Source organism: Solanum dulcamara, chromosome 7, assembly GCF_947179165.1.
Source record: "Solanum dulcamara chromosome 7, daSolDulc1.2, whole genome shotgun sequence".
NCBI lineage: Eukaryota > Viridiplantae > Streptophyta > Magnoliopsida > Solanales > Solanaceae > Solanum > Solanum dulcamara.
The window spans coordinates 11,016,937-11,036,401 of NC_077243.1; the positions used below are offsets into that span (position 1 = coordinate 11,016,937).

At 30.3% G+C, this 19,465-nt stretch overlaps 2 protein-coding genes across 2 annotated transcripts; both read left to right on the forward strand.

Annotated features, from left to right (window-relative positions):
• The first annotated feature begins 2,763 nt into the window (after positions 1–2,763).
• On the forward strand, positions 2,764–4,421 carry LOC129895397 (cytochrome P450 94B3-like). The gene has a single exon (XM_055971111.1). The coding sequence runs from the start codon at positions 2,814–2,816 to the stop codon at positions 4,305–4,307; it is 1,494 nt and encodes a 497-aa protein (XP_055827086.1). The 5' UTR covers positions 2,764–2,813; the 3' UTR covers positions 4,308–4,421.
• Positions 4,422–11,319: 6,898 nt separating this feature from the next.
• On the forward strand, positions 11,320–12,971 carry LOC129895546 (cytochrome P450 94B3-like). The gene has a single exon (XM_055971271.1). The coding sequence runs from the start codon at positions 11,362–11,364 to the stop codon at positions 12,853–12,855; it is 1,494 nt and encodes a 497-aa protein (XP_055827246.1). The 5' UTR covers positions 11,320–11,361; the 3' UTR covers positions 12,856–12,971.
• Positions 12,972–19,465: the final 6,494 nt, after the last annotated feature.

Genomic DNA, 19,465 nt, shown 5'->3' on the forward strand with positions numbered 1-19,465 from the left:
AAGCGTGAAAATAATAAGGACGAAGAAGGCGATGAGAGAATCCTTCTATTTTTGGTAAGCCAAGCCAAGAATCCTAAACAAAATTTCTATAATTAATTTAGAGTCAAAATTACCATATAATACTCTTTTTTTTTTTATGTTTATTGAAGTATTAATAATATGTGAATATAGTAAAAGAAATAAGTATTTTTAAAACTGAGCTGACTGTGTAATTTTCTTGTCCACTGTCAGTGGATAGTAGTTAATCTCTAAATTATATATAAAGAGTTTAAATTCTATATGCACTGTCAACAATATATATACATACATTTAAACAATAAAAATATTTTTTAAAAATAATTGTAAGCAGTTCTCTATAATCAATGGTGTATTAATTATGTGGGGCGTGTGTTCGTGTGTACTAAATATTTCTTTCCCCGCTAGTCCATCTATAACAGTTTTTCAATTGATGTTTAAAAGTACTTAAATATATATATGTGCAATCACTTAGTTTATAAAGTCATATGATGCAATAATTATTTGCTACACACCTCTATAAGTGAGGTTGGGAGTTGAAATCATATATTTAATTTTTCTTCATTTTTTCAAATAAAGTTTAAGCCACCACCTTTAATTTAGGCAATGTGCCTTTTAGTGTATGAGACTAGACCCCTATATTACATACATCTATTCTACATTATTATAAGATTACTGAAAGGAAGTAACCTATAATAATTCTATAATTTCCTACTACTAATTAAACAAAAGGAACTAACTAACTAACAACAACAACAATAATAATAATAATAATAATAATAATAATAATAATAATAATAATAATAATAATAATAATAATAATAATAATAATAATAATATTTCTTCTTATTGAAGGCAATTGTCATTTATCCAGTTGAAATGATTAATGTCTTGATAATTGTAATAGATATTAGTAGAAGGTGCTATTTTTAGTAGTAAATGCCATTTCAATTATTTAATATGTCACGTTATTGGCTTTCCTAAAAGGCTAAAACTAATAGTATTTGAACAGTTTCATAATTGTCTTGTGTGCCTTCTAGTGTTTATTGTGTTTTTTTCTTCCTTTTTGGTTTATTTTTTCATAATTCTCAAGCCAGACATATTGAAATTCCTGTCTTTTTGTCATCGTAATTCTTTTTATAATTTAACCAATTTTATATTAAAACTACTAATAGTGGAGAATGTAACGTATAGTAATAGTCAACCAATCTTAACATTCTTAACAAATAGTGTGAGTGAAATGTAGTTAATGGTTCCACTTTTCATAATAGTGTATTCATCTTCTTAATGTGTCGAATTTGTCAATGTATAACAAATATTGATTGCTAACTTGAAAAATAATAATAAATACATGATATAAATAGATAAATTGCACTATAGTACGTTTATTAACAATAGTGAACCGTCTAAATTCAAATTCTTCAAACATACTGTGGACCTCTAAATTTTATAGAATTGTACAAGACGAGTTTTATTTCAGCTATGATTTCTTGGAGGTTATTCTATCTAAATCATAATTCATGCCTATATAAAGGGTATTATATTCCTTTGAAAAAGTATCTCAAAAATTTTACAAATTCATGAAATATTCATAAAAAGATCAAAATATGTCAAACTCTTCTTGATAATCATATACTTCAAGAAGATCCACAAATCCTCTGATCTCATGGAGATCAAGTCCAATTCATTCTAGTTCGAAAATACGCCACTAATGACCCTCGAATCATGAAGAAAATCTATGGAAAAAAGAATCAAGGGATAAACATATTTGTACCCGCACTTTTTTCAATAAAATTATGTTTCTTCATATTTTATATATGATTGATTTATTTTCTATTAATTTAAAATTTATTGCAAACACGTACAAAAGACCCTTAAGTAATTTAATTTTCTAATCTAATCAAATACAGGGAATATCATTAAGTTGATTGAGTGGTCAAAATTATTGAAAGTTGACTTTAATACATGAATTATCATAAAATTGGATGGTCAAAGGTATTGAAATTGTTAATTAATATGAGGTGAATATTATCACATAAAAGAAACTTACAAGTGGGGTGTCATATACAGCAGCAGACACATATTGCTTTTATTGGTGCCACCTATTTTTTGGTGGAAAACTAATTCAAAATGGTAGGAAATCAAGATGGTTTACAAATTGGTACCTATTTAATAAATAATAGGATTTACATTTGAAATTATATAAGGATAGATTTTTAAATATTACTGATATCAAAATTTATGAGATTTTAAATAATTTATGTTTTACTCAAAAATTTGAGATAGGTACTGACACTAAAAAATTTAAATATATTATTGTGTATCTTGATCCGATTAAGAAATCTGCTGAATATGAATCTATAAATTTCAAATATTAAATTTATTTTTGATCTTGGTCATTGTCTTTTATAATTTACTTTTTCTATAATTATTTATTCAATGTCCGACATCTTCTTTGAGTTTTGACTAATACTAAAAAAAAAATGAGGTCTGATGTCGGCGAATTAAAATTAAAGTCTAGAAATGTACGGCAAAAACTCCTAATAAAGTGCAATGTTACATGTCGACCGGAAGAAACTTTCACGGCGCTAAATTCTCCGCCGTAGCCTACTTTTTTAGTTTCCGCATAAGAATCACGTGGTGAAATTGCTTAGTAGTGAAGTGTGGCAAATTTCTTCCCTCTGTCATTTTCTTCCGAAAATACTTATAAATAGAGCCACTTATATACCTCAATAAATCACACCTCCATTCACTTCTCTCTCTTCCTCTAAACCCTTAACATTCACTTGGCTAGAAAGATGTTTCTCTCTCTCTTTCTTTTCTTCATTTTAGGGTTTCTTTGCTTTAACCTAAAACATCATCTCAAATTCAGAAAATTCACTCCCATCTATGGCCCTTCCTCTTACCCAATCCTTGGATGCCTTATTTCCTTCTACAAAAATCGACATCGACTATTGGATTGGTACACTCAACTTTTAACTGAGTCCCCTACACAAACCATTCTTGTTCAGCGCTTCGGCGCTCCTCGGACTATAATCACAGCTAATCCGGATAACGTTGAGTATATTCTCAAAACCAATTTCATAAATTATCCAAAAGGGAAGCCCTTTACGGATATTCTAGGCGATTTTCTCGGGTGTGGGATTTTCAACGTGGACGGGGAGCTGTGGAGCGCCCAGCGAAAATTGGCTAGCCATGAGTTTAGCACAAATTCGTTGAGGGAATTTACCGTCAAAACTCTCGAAGAAGTTGTCGAAAGCAGGCTCATTCCATTGCTTCACCAGGCTGCTAAGTCTGGCAAAGTGTTGGATTTGCAAGATGTGCTTAGGCGTTTCGCCTTCGACACTATTTGCAAGGTCTCCCTAGGTACTGACCCACACTGCTTGGATGATCTCTCGCACGTGCCAGATTTAGTAGATTCGTTCGACACTGCTTCTCGAGCGTGTGCCATGAGAGGGATGGCGCCTGTCTATGCGATTTGGAAAAGCAAAAGAGCGCTCAATTTAGGATCAGAGAAGAAGCTGAAGGAAAACGTGAAACGAGTTCACTCTTGTATCGATGAGATCATAGAGGAAAAGAAACAAAAGATGGTTACTGAAAATATTGGAGATCACATGAAAAACATGGATCTTCTGTCCAGATTATTAATTGCTGGACACGAAGATGAAGTGGTGAGAGATATGGTCATAAGTTTCCTCATTGCGGGAAGAGACACTACTTCTTCCGCATTGACGTGGCTTTTTTGGCTCACTACTAATCACCACGACGTCAAAAACGAAATGATTGATGAAATAACGTCGATCAACAATGGCGATAGGCCGCTTGAATTCGATGAATTAAAAGAGATGAAGTATTTGGCCGCGTGCTTGAATGAATCAATGAGGCTTTATCCACCAGTGGTTTGGGACTCTAAGCACGCGGCTAAAGATGATGTTTTGCCCGACGGAACAAGGATTCAAAAGGGCAATAGAGTTACTTATTTCCAGTACGGAATGGGTCGGATGGAGGAAATTTGGGGAAAAGACCGACTCGAATTCAAACCGGACCGTTGGATAGATGAAAATGGAGAGTTTAAAAGTGTAAGTCCGTATAAGTATCCAGTGTTTCAAGCAGGTCCAAGGGTGTGTTTGGGGAAAGAAATGGCATTCACGCAAATGAAGTATGTGTTGGCTTCGGTGCTAAGGCGGTTCGAGATGAAACCGGTGAATGTAGAAAAACCGGTTTATGTGCCTCTTTTGACTGCACACATGGCTGGAGGATTTAATGTGAGAATGTATGAGCGTGATATATAGCTAGTCTAAGGGGAAATGAAAAATACTCCAGTAATGCTCAATTAGCATTTGCTGCTTGTTATATTTTTTTGCAAATGATAAATCTTGATGAAGGAGTATATAGCTTGAAGCCTACTTGTGCTGTTGTGCATTATGTTTGGGTTAATTAGGAATGATTGAGGTAATTTCATTGAGGTAGAAATGCTGCATTCTGATGGTTAGACTAGAGTGACGTGGGATATAGTTACTTTCTTACTTATACGGATTTAAACAATTAGACAAATTCAAGATAATACCTGGTAAATTAATAATTTCTTTAACATAATATTTTCCTAGACTTAGGACAATGGAAAAAATCACCCATTTCGATAATATAATATATTTTCAGAAGACCCTTATATAAATATATAGTCCCATTAATTTTATAAATTAATAATGATTAAAAAGTAAAAATATATATAACACAATTTAGTGAAATATGATTCTATCGTGTTTTGTTTTTGGTTAAAATTTTAATCTAGTTGAAACACATCTTTAACTATTTTTATTGCATCAAAAGTTTCGGCGTTGTCTTTTCGAACTGCACCATAAAATTGTGAAGAGTTCTAGATATGATAACTGCTTACTTACGGATAACTGGTTCCAAATGTATTGTACCATCTTCAACTTCATCATCAACATTATTTTTTTTTCGATGGTATCCACAATTTCTTCTAAGCTCTTGACCTCTGAATATGTATCATTTTCACTCAGGTAATCCAACAGGTTATTGACGTCCATTTTATTGCGATAATCGAGATCACTAATCATAATTTCACATTCATGAATAATGTTTTCATAAGTGGGTTCATTAAAAAAATGACGTTTTTTTATGAATTCTAATTTCTTCTCTATGTCTTGTATATCAATGTTAACCTTTAGTGAACTTAAAAATACTATTTAAATTAATACATATTAATTTATCGATTAAATAATAGCTCTATAAAATAATAATATTCTATGGTCTCACCTATATTAATTTAGTGATGTTTTATTATATATATATATATATATATATATATATATATATATATAGTAGTTGTGTTGAGATGGCTAAAGCAAAATGTCCATTTTTTTAGCAGTGAATTAGTCGAGGAAGATGTTAGGGTAGGTAGTACTATTTGACTTTCATATATATTAATTTGGCCAGTTTTGAGTTAGCAGTATCTCCTCCGAAATGGTGGCTTTAAACTTTAATCAATACCCACAAGTCAACATATTCAATTTCAGCGTATTTGAACCTCTACATATTTTAAACTTCTCCTGCAAACTATGGCCAGTTTAATTGACCATTTGAACATGTACATAAAATATTTTTATTAAACAGTTTCTACTGAATTGATTTTTTATTAACAAATCTACACATGTTCTTAAATATTCATCAGGTAAATAAGTTAATTAATCTTAAATACTGATTTTTTTTGTCAAGGTTCAAACTAGGGATGGACGTTTGATTTTTTGGTTCGTTTTTATCATCTTTGGTTCAATTCTTCAATTTATAAAAAGTGTCCACCGAATATCGAACCAAACTATCTCGATTCGATTTAATTTTTTAAAATAATTTTTTTGGTGTGAATGAAAAATAAAATGAGGACAAAATGAAATTGAAGAACACTTAAAAATTTAAAACCATATTTGTTTTTGTCAAGAACATTGTGCCTCTAACTATTGCTCGAGGAAAACAAGGACGAAGATTGATTCTTTTACATGACGAACATGGTTTTTAGTAGTGGATAATGTAAAGACCCGTTAAGTCATTTTGAGAACGAGTTTTCCTCCTTTTATAGAAGACCCTTTTCATAAATTTAAGTTGAAAATTTTGGACCTTTCGATAATTTCGGTTAATTAGTTGAGGGATAATTTTAGAGAATTAATTTTATTGGTAGTCTAAAGCATTAATTTATTTAATACTTATACCACTTTTCTTATATTTAATAAAATAGGTTAGTAGGATTTGTCACTTTTAGCACATGATTAATTTAGAAAAGAAAAAAAAGAAAATAAATAATAATTAATTAAATAAATAAATATATATATATATATATAATCTGATGGCATTAAGCCATCAGATGTGAGTAGAAAGCAGGGGCGTGAAAGCGGCGGCGTGAAAGCGAACGAACAAACTGGAAAAAAAAACATACAGGGGAAGAAAAAAAAGATAGGGGAAAAGAAAATAAAGGAGAAGAGAAAATAGGGATTTTCATTCCAAAGCGTTAAGATAATTATTCTCATCCTTTCCATTAAATTTTAATGTGATTATTAACATAATTTTAGGGTATATTGGTGGAGAAATAACACTGAAATAAGAAAATATGACCTTAGGGTTCTTCACATAAAATCTTGATTTGGGGGTCGAATAACGATCCGTTTTAGCTGAAATTTGACATTTGAGTTTATTTTATCATGAGTGAACATAATCGGAAAGAAAATTTTAGATTTGACTTCAATGACTCGGGATGACTTTTTGACCCAATTTTTTATCCGAAAATAAATATAGCAATATGGGTGTAATTGGATTCGTATTCTTATAAAGATTATGTATTTGAACAGATTTTGATCGTTCGGAAGCGTTACGAAAGGCTCAAGTTTTAAAGTGATTATTCAATTTAATTGAGGCAAGTGAATTTCTAAACTTCAGTTTAAGCTTGTAGATGCTTGTATTTTCGTGTTATGTGTACTGGGAGTAATGAGAATTGGATTGGGTTGTTGACTGTATGATTGCCTTAAAAATAGAGATGAGGGGTATAAAATGGTGATCTAATGACATGTATTAGTGGAATTGATATGTTGTGATTATGAGTTTATTTTGGACATGTGAAATGACTATGTTGATGTGAGATAGGAAAAATTATTGTTGTTGTCATGTTATTATTGTGAATCATATGAACATGAATTGATTGCATTGGTTCTGACATACCATGCTGAGACTGAAAATGATATGAAACAAAGGGGTCGGGCCACACGCTCCGTGGCAGGTATTATGAAAAAAAAGGGTAGAGCCACACGCTCCGTGGCAGAATATGTATATTGAGGGGACGGGCCACACGCGTTGTGGCAGGTAATATGGACAGAAATGTCCCCCATAGATTCCAGACTGTAATTCAGCAGATGTGTATCGATAGGACATACATGCATCATTTCATTGCATTGCATCGCATTTTATTGATATTTGTAAATTCGTGTTTACCACTTATTTCTCTGTATATATTGAATTTGACTTGATATGATTCACTTGATAAGACTACCGATGAATATTCGTGGACTGTATTGTTATTATTGTGTAGAGTATAGAGTTAGACTGATTTTATGCAGGTTGTAATTGAGGAGGTTTGATTGGGATGACAGGAGTACTTGTATCTATCGAGCTTTGTTTTGTTTTAGTTATCCCCTTGCTGAGTACCGTGTTGTTTGGTACTCACCCCTTGCTGCTACACTTGTGTAGGTTGTGAGCCCGGACCTGCTTGATCTTCTACTGTTTTCTACCACATCCGAGGCTATCATTTCGAGTGTTGAGGTAGTTGTTACATCCATCTAGCGGATACCTCTTACCCCTTTAATATGTTTTAGTCCTATTCTACAGACAAAAACATTGTGACTGTATTTTATTTCGTACTTTGATAATGTATTAGTGGCTTGTACACATGACAACCAATCTTGGGGGAATTTGAGTTTGTTTTATGTGTTTTTGATTTATTTTGTTTTCTTCCGCATCTACTGTTCGTTGGGTATTAGGCTGACTAATCTCGGTGGGTTGAGATGAGTATTTGGATAGTGACAGTATAGAGGGATCATTACGCTCGACCTTCATTCTTCGGGCATCGTCGTTATCTTAAAGATGACATTAAATAACCTAGTCAACCACTCCAAACCTACCGTATTCGCGCTCTTTCAAAATTCTCCAGGAATCTCGTCAGGTCCGATCGCTCTTCTCCAGCGCATCCTACGCACAGCACCCTTAAAATTAGAATAAGTATTAACTAATTGTGATATAATAATGAGAGTATATATGTCATGTATTTATAGAGTCACCGTCAATTTTGTGTTCGGATAAAAATTTTTACCGTGACGATCAATATTATTTGCAGATAATCATTCAATAACCTCATGAATAATAATTTGTTAAATTTATTTGTAAATTGTAATAGCATATTCCTTTCTTGTCAATTCAGTATATTACAAATATTCATATATAATTATTGGTATATTTGTCATGATTCCTCAATTTGAAAGCGTGGAGCACGACTTCACTTTACTCTTATATATATCAATACTTTCATATCAGTGTAATTCCAACTAATAAAATATGATCATAATTGATGAATAATTAGGCACGTGAGTACATTTTCAATAATGATTTATAGAAAAAGTCCTTACCCCACATGACTTCTTTCATCAGCATAGTTTCAACTTCTAACTTTCAAATAAGCAATATAATTCTCAATCCACTAAAATCAAAAACAGATTACTCCCTCCGTCCAAATTTTAAAAAGAGAAAATACTTTTAAAGTTTGTTGTCTAAGATAACTTATAGATATGTGTATAAAATAAAGTATTTAATATTTATTAAATTTAAATAAAGAAGTATAACTTTTTTAATTAAAAAAACTAAAAAGAAAAGCATGATATATTTTCTTCATCCAATTTATATGACATAATTTGAATGTTGAGAATAGAACTTTAACAAAGCTCTTCATTAGTTTCTTTCCTTCTCTTCCCCACCCCCAGTGGATGGGTGGGTGGGGGGTATTATATAAGTTAAATTTAAAACTGTTAACTAATGTCCAATTGTTAATCCATGAACCTGGTGGCACGAATGAATTCTTGAGAAATTCCTAAGATGGTGATGACTGATGTAACATTAAAAATCACAAGATTCATATTTCCTGCTATAATAATTCGATGTCAATGAAATAAGCTGCTCCTGTCGTACAAATTTCGGCGCTGTTCTTTCCGTAAAATTACGAGAAAACATGGAAAATCTTTGGATTAAGCTTTTCTTTTTTCTTGATGAGACTTCCACCGTCCAATTTCAAAAGGAAAAAAAACCTGTTCATTTTACAACTTGTACAATTCATGTGATGTAACATCCAACTAATGGGATACTTATCTATCCATTTTGAGTTTAAATTCTATTTACTTTAATTTTATTTATAAGCTATATTTAATAACAAGGAAAAAAAATCTATCATAATTTGTTATTTTGCATTCTCTTCATCTAATTTTATTTGGAATAGATTAATTTGACATGAAACTTAATAATTAAAAAAAATTATGATCTTAAATATATTATAATATATGTGTAGCTGTATGCAACAAATTTTAAAGTGATAGAAAATAAATTGCAATCACAAATAAAATATGAAAAGACATAATTTTATTGATAAAACATAAACGTGGGTACAAATCTATTTATCATTTGATTCTTCTCTCTTAAGATTTTTCTATGATTCAAGGATCGTTATTAACATATTTCTTCAAATGAACATATTATCTTTTATATAAGCATGAGTTAGGATTTAGAATAGAATATCATCCAAGAACTCTAACTGAAATTAAACTCATCTTATATAATCTCATAAAATATAGATATCAACAGTAAGAATGTGTCTTTTTTTAAAAAAAAAAGGGATTAATAAAAAAATAATTTCAAACAAAAACGGCATGAAGGGAGTGAACTAATAGAGTAAACTATTTTTTTTTATCACTTTCTGTATATAACTTTCAGTTGCAAAATAATTAATTGCTCCAATTATAACGTGCACCAAAATGCACTTAGTCTTGGACCACCCATGGTGGGATCGGAAAAGGCTTTATAAATTATGGTGGCTTCTGATTCTCCAATTAAAATGAATTATTAACTATTATTTTATTAATTAATACTTTCTCAACTATATCACTTTAAAATTAAAATTGATAGTTGTGAGATTCTTTGACTAATATCAAATGCAGTGGACTTCTTTGATGTCGACGAACTTATAGTCATAATTGTGAGCATCCAGAATGGGTCAAAAGGGTTTTTTCGTAAAATAATTAAGCTAAAGTCTTGATGAGGTAATTTGAGCTGAAAATCTATAAATTGGAAACTTTTGGCGTTTGTCAAACATAAATAAGCCAAAAAAGCGCTTTAAGCCTATTCAAGCACACTCTTAACATAAATCAATATTTGTATAAACATAATTATATCACTTAATCATAAAGTTAATTAATATTGAGTGGTCAAAATTGTTGAAATTTGACTTTAATACATGAAATATACTAATAAAATTGTATGGTCAAAGGTATTGAAATTATTAGTACCTAATATGAGGAGGTGTATTATCATGAAAAGAAAGATAAGCTTACAAGTGGTTTTAAGGTGTTGGTCTTTGTCAAATGTAGAAGAAAATTTCATAGCCAGTAGCGGACATATATTGCGTCATTTACTACGCACACTTCTAGGTATATATATCAATATCAATTAAAGCCTCTTGAAAATGTTGAAGGATTGTGCAGTGGTTAATATATTGCAAAATTTTATTAACGCTGCGTTTTCAATTTTAGCTAGCAACGTAATTATAATTTTTTGATATTCCTTAATATAAATTCGATCTTTGTTACTTTGTATATAGTAATAATTTAATAAGAAAGTTATATACAGTATAAGACACTGCTTTAAAAATAATCCATTTAATAATATTCCTATGACATTATAGTTACTAAAGCATTATTAAGACAGAATTGATCGTCATTAAATCCTGTAGATAATAATTAAATAATAATAGTAGCACTCTAGAAATAAAGAAAAACCTCCTTGTAGCGGACAATGTTACACGTCGATCGGAGAAATTTTCTCGGCGCTGTGATTTTCAAACTCCGCATAAGAATCACGTGATGAAATTGCTTAGTAATAATAACCAAGTGTGCCAAATTTCTTCCCTCTTGTCATTTTCTTTCCACAAATACTTATATATAGAGTCACTTATATTCCTCAATAAATCACACCTCCATTCACTTCTCTCTCTTCCTCTAAACCCTAAACATTCACCTTGCTAGAAAGATGTTTCTTTCTCTCTTTCTTTTCTTCATTTTAGGGTTTCTTTGCTTTAACCTAAAACATCATCTCAAATTCAGAAAATTGACTCCCATCTATGGCCCTTCCTCTTACCCAATCCTTGGATGCCTTATTTCCTTCTACAAAAATCGACATCGACTATTGGATTGGTACACTCAACTTTTAACTGAGTCCCCTACACAAACCATTCTTGTTCAGCGCTTCGGCGCTCCTCGGACTATAATCACAGCTAATCCGGATAACGTTGAATATATTCTCAAAACCAATTTCATAAATTATCCAAAGGGGAAGCCCTTTACGGATATTCTAGGCGATTTTCTAGGGAATGGGATATTCAACGTGGACGGGGAGCTGTGGAGCGCCCTGCGCAAAATGGCTAGCCATGAGTTCAGCACAAATTTGTTGAGGGAGTTTACCGTTAAAACTCTTGAAGAAGTAGTCGAAAACAGGCTCATTCCATTGCTTCACCAGGCTGCTAAGTCTGGCAAAGTGTTGGATTTGCAAGACGTGCTTAGGCGTTTCGCCTTCGACACTATTTGCAAGGTGTCCCTTGGTACCGACCCACACTGCTTGGATGATCTCTCGCACGTGCCAGTTTTAGTTGATTCGTTCGACACTGCTTCTCGAGCGTGTGCTATGCGAGGGATGGCGCCTGTCTATGCGATTTGGAAAAGTAAAAGAGCGCTCAATTTAGGATCAGAGAAGAAGCTGAAGGAAAACGTGAAACGAGTTCATTCTTGTATCGATGAGATCATAAAGGAAAAGAAACAAAAGATGGTTATTGAAAATATTGGAGATCACATGAAAAACATGGATCTTCTATCTAGATTATTAATTGCTGGACACGAAGATGAAGTGGTGAGAGATATGGTCATAAGTTTCCTCATGGCAGGAAGAGACACCACTTCTTCCGCATTGACATGGCTTTTTTGGCTCACTACCAATCACCACGACGTCAAAAACGAAATGATTGATGAAATAACGTCGATCAACAATGGCGATAGGCCGCTTGAATTCGATGAATTAAAAGAGATGAAGTATTTAGCCGCGTGCTTGAATGAATCAATGAGGCTTTATCCGCCAGTGGTTTGGGACTCTAAGCACGCGGCTAAAGACGACGTTTTGCCAGATGGAACAAGGGTTCAAAAGGGCAATAGAGTTACTTATTTCCAGTACGGAATGGGTCGGATGGAGGAAATTTGGGGAAAAGACTGTCTCGAATTCAAACCGGACCGTTGGATCGATGAAAATGGAGGGTTTAAAATTGTAAGTCCGTATAAGTATCCAGTGTTTCAAGCAGGTCCAAGGGTGTGTTTGGGGAAAGAAATGGCATTCACGCAAATGAAGTATGTGTTGGCTTCGGTGCTAAGGCGGTTCGAGATTAAGCCGGTGAATGTAGAAAAACCGGTTTTTCTGGCTCTGTTGACTGCACACATGGCTGGTGGATTTAATGTGAGAATGTATGACCGTGATATATAGCTAGGCTAAAGGGTGAAATGAAAAATACTCCACTAAGTACTGTTCAATTAGCATTTGCTTCTTGTTAAATTTTTTGCAAATGAAAAATCTTAATAAAGGAGTATGCATAGATTGAAGCTTAATTGTGCATTATTTTTGGGTCAATTAGGAATGATCAACTAATTCTGCCTTCTAATATGTTTTTGGACAATCCTTGAAATTCAAGATTTGAATTCAAATATTCTACTTCGAGATTAATTTCTCATTATCCATTAGTTTACCATTGAATTATTTAATCGAGTAAGAAGAAATGTTCATTTTTAAGTGTTGGGTTAGGTAGTGCTATGTTTGATTTTCACATGAGTTAGTTTATCCAGTATAAACATGTTTTTCTGATTAATAAATATAGCTGGTCCAGTTGTGTATTAGACACGTGATATATATAATTTAGTGCTTGTTCCAGTATTGTTTAATGCCTAACTAACAAGGACTTTTATTACTCTCTTCACTGATTTACTTGGCATATTTTGAATTTTCAGGTTCAAATAAATTTTTCTTAGATTTTATCTTAATACTTCGTCATTCTGATTATATTTGTAACGATATTCCTTCGCCACTGATAAATTAACTCTTTAATTTTCTTTACCTCTTTTTCTTGCCAATACAGTGCTATATTATTGTAAATATTCATTAATATTGATACTTAAATCATTGCCCCATTTTGACTACGTGGTAGGATTTGCTTCACTAATTGGAGCATTATTATGATATCATTATTAATTAGTACTGTATATGATTTATGAATTATAAGAAAAGTCGTTACCCCACTTCCATAACACTTCTTTCATATCACTGATCAGTGTAGTGCAAAGTGCCAACTAAATAATTCTCCATCCCCTATAATCACAAATCAATTATTCCCTCCGTCCAAATCTTTTGGAGATAATTTATTGGGCATTTAGAAATTATTTTAAAGAAGAAATATATTATTGATCTAAAACAAATTATAGATATTTATATAACTATAAATCATTTTACTAAGTATAAAATAAAAATTTTAAATTAAATTATTTCTAAATAATAGTGTCTGGTATTTCTTTTGCACTAAATTAAAAAAAGTATGACATATATATATATATATATATATATATATATATATATATATATTAATTGGGATAAAGAAAGTAGTACTTTAATAACATCCTTCATTATTTTCTTCTTTCATTTTCTATTTTTATGTGATATATGTTCAATTTTGAGCTAACTTTCAACTATAATATTTCAATTGTCAAGATGTGATCGAATGGATCAAATGATCATCAACTATTAATCAAAAGTCTCGCATTTAAGACCTGAGAATAAAGAGGATTTTAATAAATCAAAAAATACTTATATTCGTATATCGATGAATCGTACATGCGATTGGAAAAAATTCTCAATTCGGATACACAACATTAACGACTAGTACTACACTCTACTACCATACAAGAAAAGAGCAGCTGCATGCATGACTTTAAATTACTTCATCAGTGAATATATATATTTCGAATACCAGCCAATGAAATCAAAAACAGAAATCTACAATATAATATTATTTCTTCCTTCTAGTTTTATTGCCCATTATATTATAAATAAATAGTCACTTTTATTTGTTTAATTTAGAAAATCAAAAAATAATTTATTACTTAGTTCCTAATTTTCTCTTATTATTAATTAATTATAGTCATTTTAAAAATAATAAATTCATTATATTCAAAGGGTTATATAATAAAATTATCATTTTATTTATTATTGTGTATCAAATCAATACTAGACAAATTAAAATAAAGTTAGATACTTTAAAAAGCACATGATTCACATTACTCCATATGACAAAACTCCATTTCGGCGCTGTTCGAAAAATAACGAGAAACATGAAAACTCTCCTTAGTCGATATATTATATATTACTATCCGTTTTATTTTATGTGATATTATTTGATTTGATATGTAAATCATTTCATTAAGTATAAAAAGAGAATTTTATAGTTAAATTATTTCTAATTATAATAATTAAGGTGACATTTTTTTTGGAATGACCAAAAAGAAAAAGTGACACATAAAATAGAATGGAGGGAGTCAGTGGTGGAGCCATATGCACTTGAGGAGTGTCAACCGACACTCCGTTGTTTCCTCGGTGGGATAAAGTTGAGCCAAAAAATCTCGATTCAAGATAAATTCTTTGTCGGAAAATTACAATTTGTGCTTTGTGGGTAGGAGTATTTTTTATGTATGTAATATTACATATATTGATATTCCCTGATTTTTTCGTAAATTTACTTTTTATATATATTGACGTCATTTAGTGAAATTTTTTGTTCTGCCAGTGGAGGAAGTTCTACTTTACTTATGTCCTGTCACGACAATACTAAAACACATGATACTAAAAGAAAAAATGAAAAGAAAGTTGTCTTTGATAGTTTGGATATTAAACTTTTTTCTGTTGGAGTCCCACCGTCCAATTTTAAGAGGAAAAAAACCTGCTCAATTTTCTAAGGAATACTTAATATTTTTAAAGCATCAAATTACAAAGAGTTTAAATTCTATTCGTTGTTTGTATCCAAAATACTATTTGATGCAAAAAGAATATGCTAAAGAAAACTCTTTATATATGACATGTCTTATACATTAAATCAATGCCGATTTTAGTACTTTTAATATTATAAGATTTGTTTAATGTCTCCTATTTTTTAAGACTATAGACAGTGTCTATTAGACACCTCAATTATGAATAATATTAATTATTCAAATATAATTTATTTTAATTAATATTTTTAATAGACGTGAAATAATCACGATATATAATTTGAGACGAATGAAAGTAGATTACTGCTGAAAAGGTGGCTATAGCAGCAACAAGCAGAAATTATTGCCATTAATGTAACCTTTTGGGATATTATTGTTATATTTTTGGTCGAGTGTCAAATCTTGAATTATATGATGACAAAATAAATAAAAAAATCTTCAATTATATCATTTCATGTCGACATCCAGACATAACGCCACACATTTATCGTAATTAATTTCTCCCACTTAAAGTCAAATCTACGTCGACCAATATAAATTGCATAAAAATCATGATATTTCAGTTATAGTAATTTGATATTTGATATTTATATTATTCGATTAATTTAAATTTAATGTTTAGTATATTTATTAGGGACTAAAGCGCTCCTTATTAACAAGTTTTTTAATCTCAAAATTTTTAATTGAGAATAAAGAAATTTTAAATATCTTATCACATCTAAAACATCGGTGGCTCAGAAAATTCTACGTACTCATGATGCAGTATTAAGGATTACTCTCCAGGATCTATTTTATTTTATTTTGCTCTTATATTAAAAATAAATGTTTCTTTTATTTGTCATTTTAATAAATCAAAAGAGCTTTATTACTTTTTTTTTCCATACTAACCTTAGCATTAACTAACTACATAAAGTAGAAATAGTAATAGTAGTCAAATTTAGAGTTTCAAAATATCATTAATAAAGTTAGTTTTGTGAAATACACCTCTAATTAAAGTTTTCTTAAGGGGCGTATCAGATTAACAAGCGGCTAGTAATATGAAATAGCTGGAGTACATATTACACCCTTAGTTTTAAATTGTTTGTTAGATTTGACTTGACATGGAGTTTAAAAAAGAAGACTTTTGAATCTTGTGTTCTTAAATTACATATATGTAAAATGTACCAAAATGTCACTTAATCTTATGGTCTAAAACATGTCTTGTGGAAAGTTAAAATTAAAAAGTTGTTAAAAAATCAACTAGAAAAAGTAAGACAAACATATTGAAACGAAGGAGTTATCATAGTCTATACATATGCGTTATCATATAGGAATTGTGAAAAATGATTTCTTAAATATATAAGTTACTGATAAGCTCCACTCCTAATCGATTGGGCCATGTAGGGAATGAGCTTTGTTCGAAGTGGTGTAAGGTGGTGTTTTATACTTATTATTTCATCAATAAAATATCAAAATTTAACCAAAAGAAAACAACTGATAAGCTCCACCAATACACCATTCTATTGCATTTCTATCAATTGATTAGTTATCCAAATTTTTATCCTTATTCGTAAGGTTCGATTCCTCACCTTATAATTTCTTTATCATTTTACTTTACCCCATCCACAACTTTTGTTTCTTTTTAAAAAGAAAGAGGTAAAACAAAGTCTAACAGACACTAACAATTAAAACCAAGTACTGAAGTCACCCAGATGCACTTTCGCCCTAGTTCTTAAATTTTTGTCTCCTCGAATAAATAATATTTTTTACTAATATAAATTTATATTTTTGCATCATAATATTTTATAAGTTATGTTGTACTCTCTTAATGAACTTATACCTATTAGATATAAATTCAATTTTCGAGGACAATTTAAGGTCATTTAATTTGAAGAATAAAAATTAAAGAAAAATATATTTAAAGAGCTAAAATTGAAGACCAATTAAAAGACAATTTTTGCAATAAAATAAAATTAAAAAAAAAGTCCAATTTTATCAATTAAAAAAGGAAGAAAAGATCTCACATTTAAGATGCACTTTTTGCAGAAGTAGTAGCTTTCATACACATTTTTTTTCCTCTGGAAGAGAAAAGCGACTATAAGTCGACTTAAATAATCAATTGATTTTATAGTTCTTTATAGATTTTAGAAAATATATGTTTAATTTATTTTTACTTAGAAATTTGAAAATGACATACAAATTTTTTTGTAATCATTTTTTTTTCTATTCAAATTATAAAGAGCCCAACTGATCTATATCTACACTTTAAACAATCCTTTTCTTTTGCTAAAAAGATTTCAAAGCATTTGCTAATAAGTAGTACTTCCTTCATCTTAATTACCTATCTTGATTTTTAAGAATAATTGTCTGACACTTTTATTTAATAAATGTCTCTTAAAAATTAAACAATATTAAAAAGATGAAGTATAAAAGTATCGTTAGAAAAAAACATATTAATTTTTGCGTTTTGAATTCCTTAGATTATACCTATTTTGAGACAATATAATTTTTTATTTCTTTTTATTAAGATGACACTTATATTTTGGAACGGAAGGAGTATTATTCATCGTTTTATATGTTTAAGATAAAATTATCTCATTTTACTCTTGAAAATTATAAACACCTTAATTATGGGTATCAGCAAGCAGAAATTATTGCTGTATTTTTTGTCGAATGTCGAATCTTCAATTATATCACGAAAAAAAAAACTTCAATTATATCATTTTATATCGACATGCAGACATTAACACATTTATCGTAACTAACTTTCCCCACTTAAAGTCAAGTCTATGTTGACCAATTGCATAAAATTCAGGTCATAGTTTTTCTTTTTAAAAATAAAAATATAAAACGTGATTCTCAATTCATAGTCATTCAATATTCACAGTACTGATTAATTTGAATTTTGATATTGGATATGTTCACTGGGAGTTAAAGCGTGCTCCATATCGACAAGTTCTTCAATCTCATGATCATTATTCATTACTTAAAGATAAAAGAAATAAGAAATTCTAACTATTTTATCACACCCAAAATAGTGGTAGTTTCAAAGTTTCTATTTATGATGCATAGAAAGTGTATCAAGTATTACTCTCACTCTGTTTCATTTTATTTGCCCTATATCAAAAATAGATATTTTATTTTACTTGGCATTTTAATTTTGTCTCCTACTAACAATAGTATTAAAGTATTTAATTTAGAGTTTCAAAGCATTATTAATAAGGTTAGTTTAGTAAAATACAATTCTAATTAAAACTTTCTTAGAAAGAGTGTCAGATCAACTAGGGCGAAGTAATATGAAACAGAGAGAGTATACACATACTCCATTCGTTTCAAATTATTTGTCTGACCTTAATTTGACACGAAGTTTAAAAAAATTAAAAAAAACTTTTAAATCTTGTAATTTTAAACTACCGTACCAAATTTAGGTACCCGCAATAAAAGGTGAAGCTTTTATTAGAAAAATTCACGTATAAAATCAACTTTTCAAGTATTAACATAAGATGCAGTGCTAAATGGATTTCAGTATATTTAAAATATTCAAATTCCTATATGAAAATACTAATTGTGTAAAATATCACTCTTTGCCTTCTGTCATTAATTTTTTTGAGTTTAATCCTACAGGTAGCATGAGAGTTTTGGAGTTCAATCATAAACATAAACTAAATATAACGGAGGTTCACCCTTCCAATTGCCGACATGACTCGAACCAAAGGTGATAATCTACCGAGCCAGTTTACATGCATCTTGACAATTCTATTGAATACTCGATACCTTCCACCCGTTTCTTTTCGAAGAAATAAATATAATTTAGAAATTTTGATGTCGTTTACCGAATGATTGCTTTCAGTAACTTCTATGAAGAACACAATAAATTATTACTTATTAGACCAGCTAATCAGATAGGAATTCAGTCGAGCAACATTCATGCTTAGAGCAATCAGAATTTAAAATGCATCACTAATTGAATCAAAAGGGGTCAGAATGGGAATACAAAAATGAAGAGGTAAGGTTACCAGTTTCAAAAAAAAAATGAAGAGGCAAAATGAGGGCAATCTAAGTAGTTCAGTTGGTTAGCTAACTGAACT

What these genes read in the sequence shown, in the direction of transcription:
- LOC129895546 (XM_055971271.1), top strand. Translation starts at nt 11,362, where the DNA reads ATGTTTCTTTCTCTCTTTCTTTTCTTCATTTTAGGGTTTCTTTGCTTT.
- LOC129895397 (XM_055971111.1), top strand. Translation starts at nt 2,814, where the DNA reads ATGTTTCTCTCTCTCTTTCTTTTCTTCATTTTAGGGTTTCTTTGCTTT.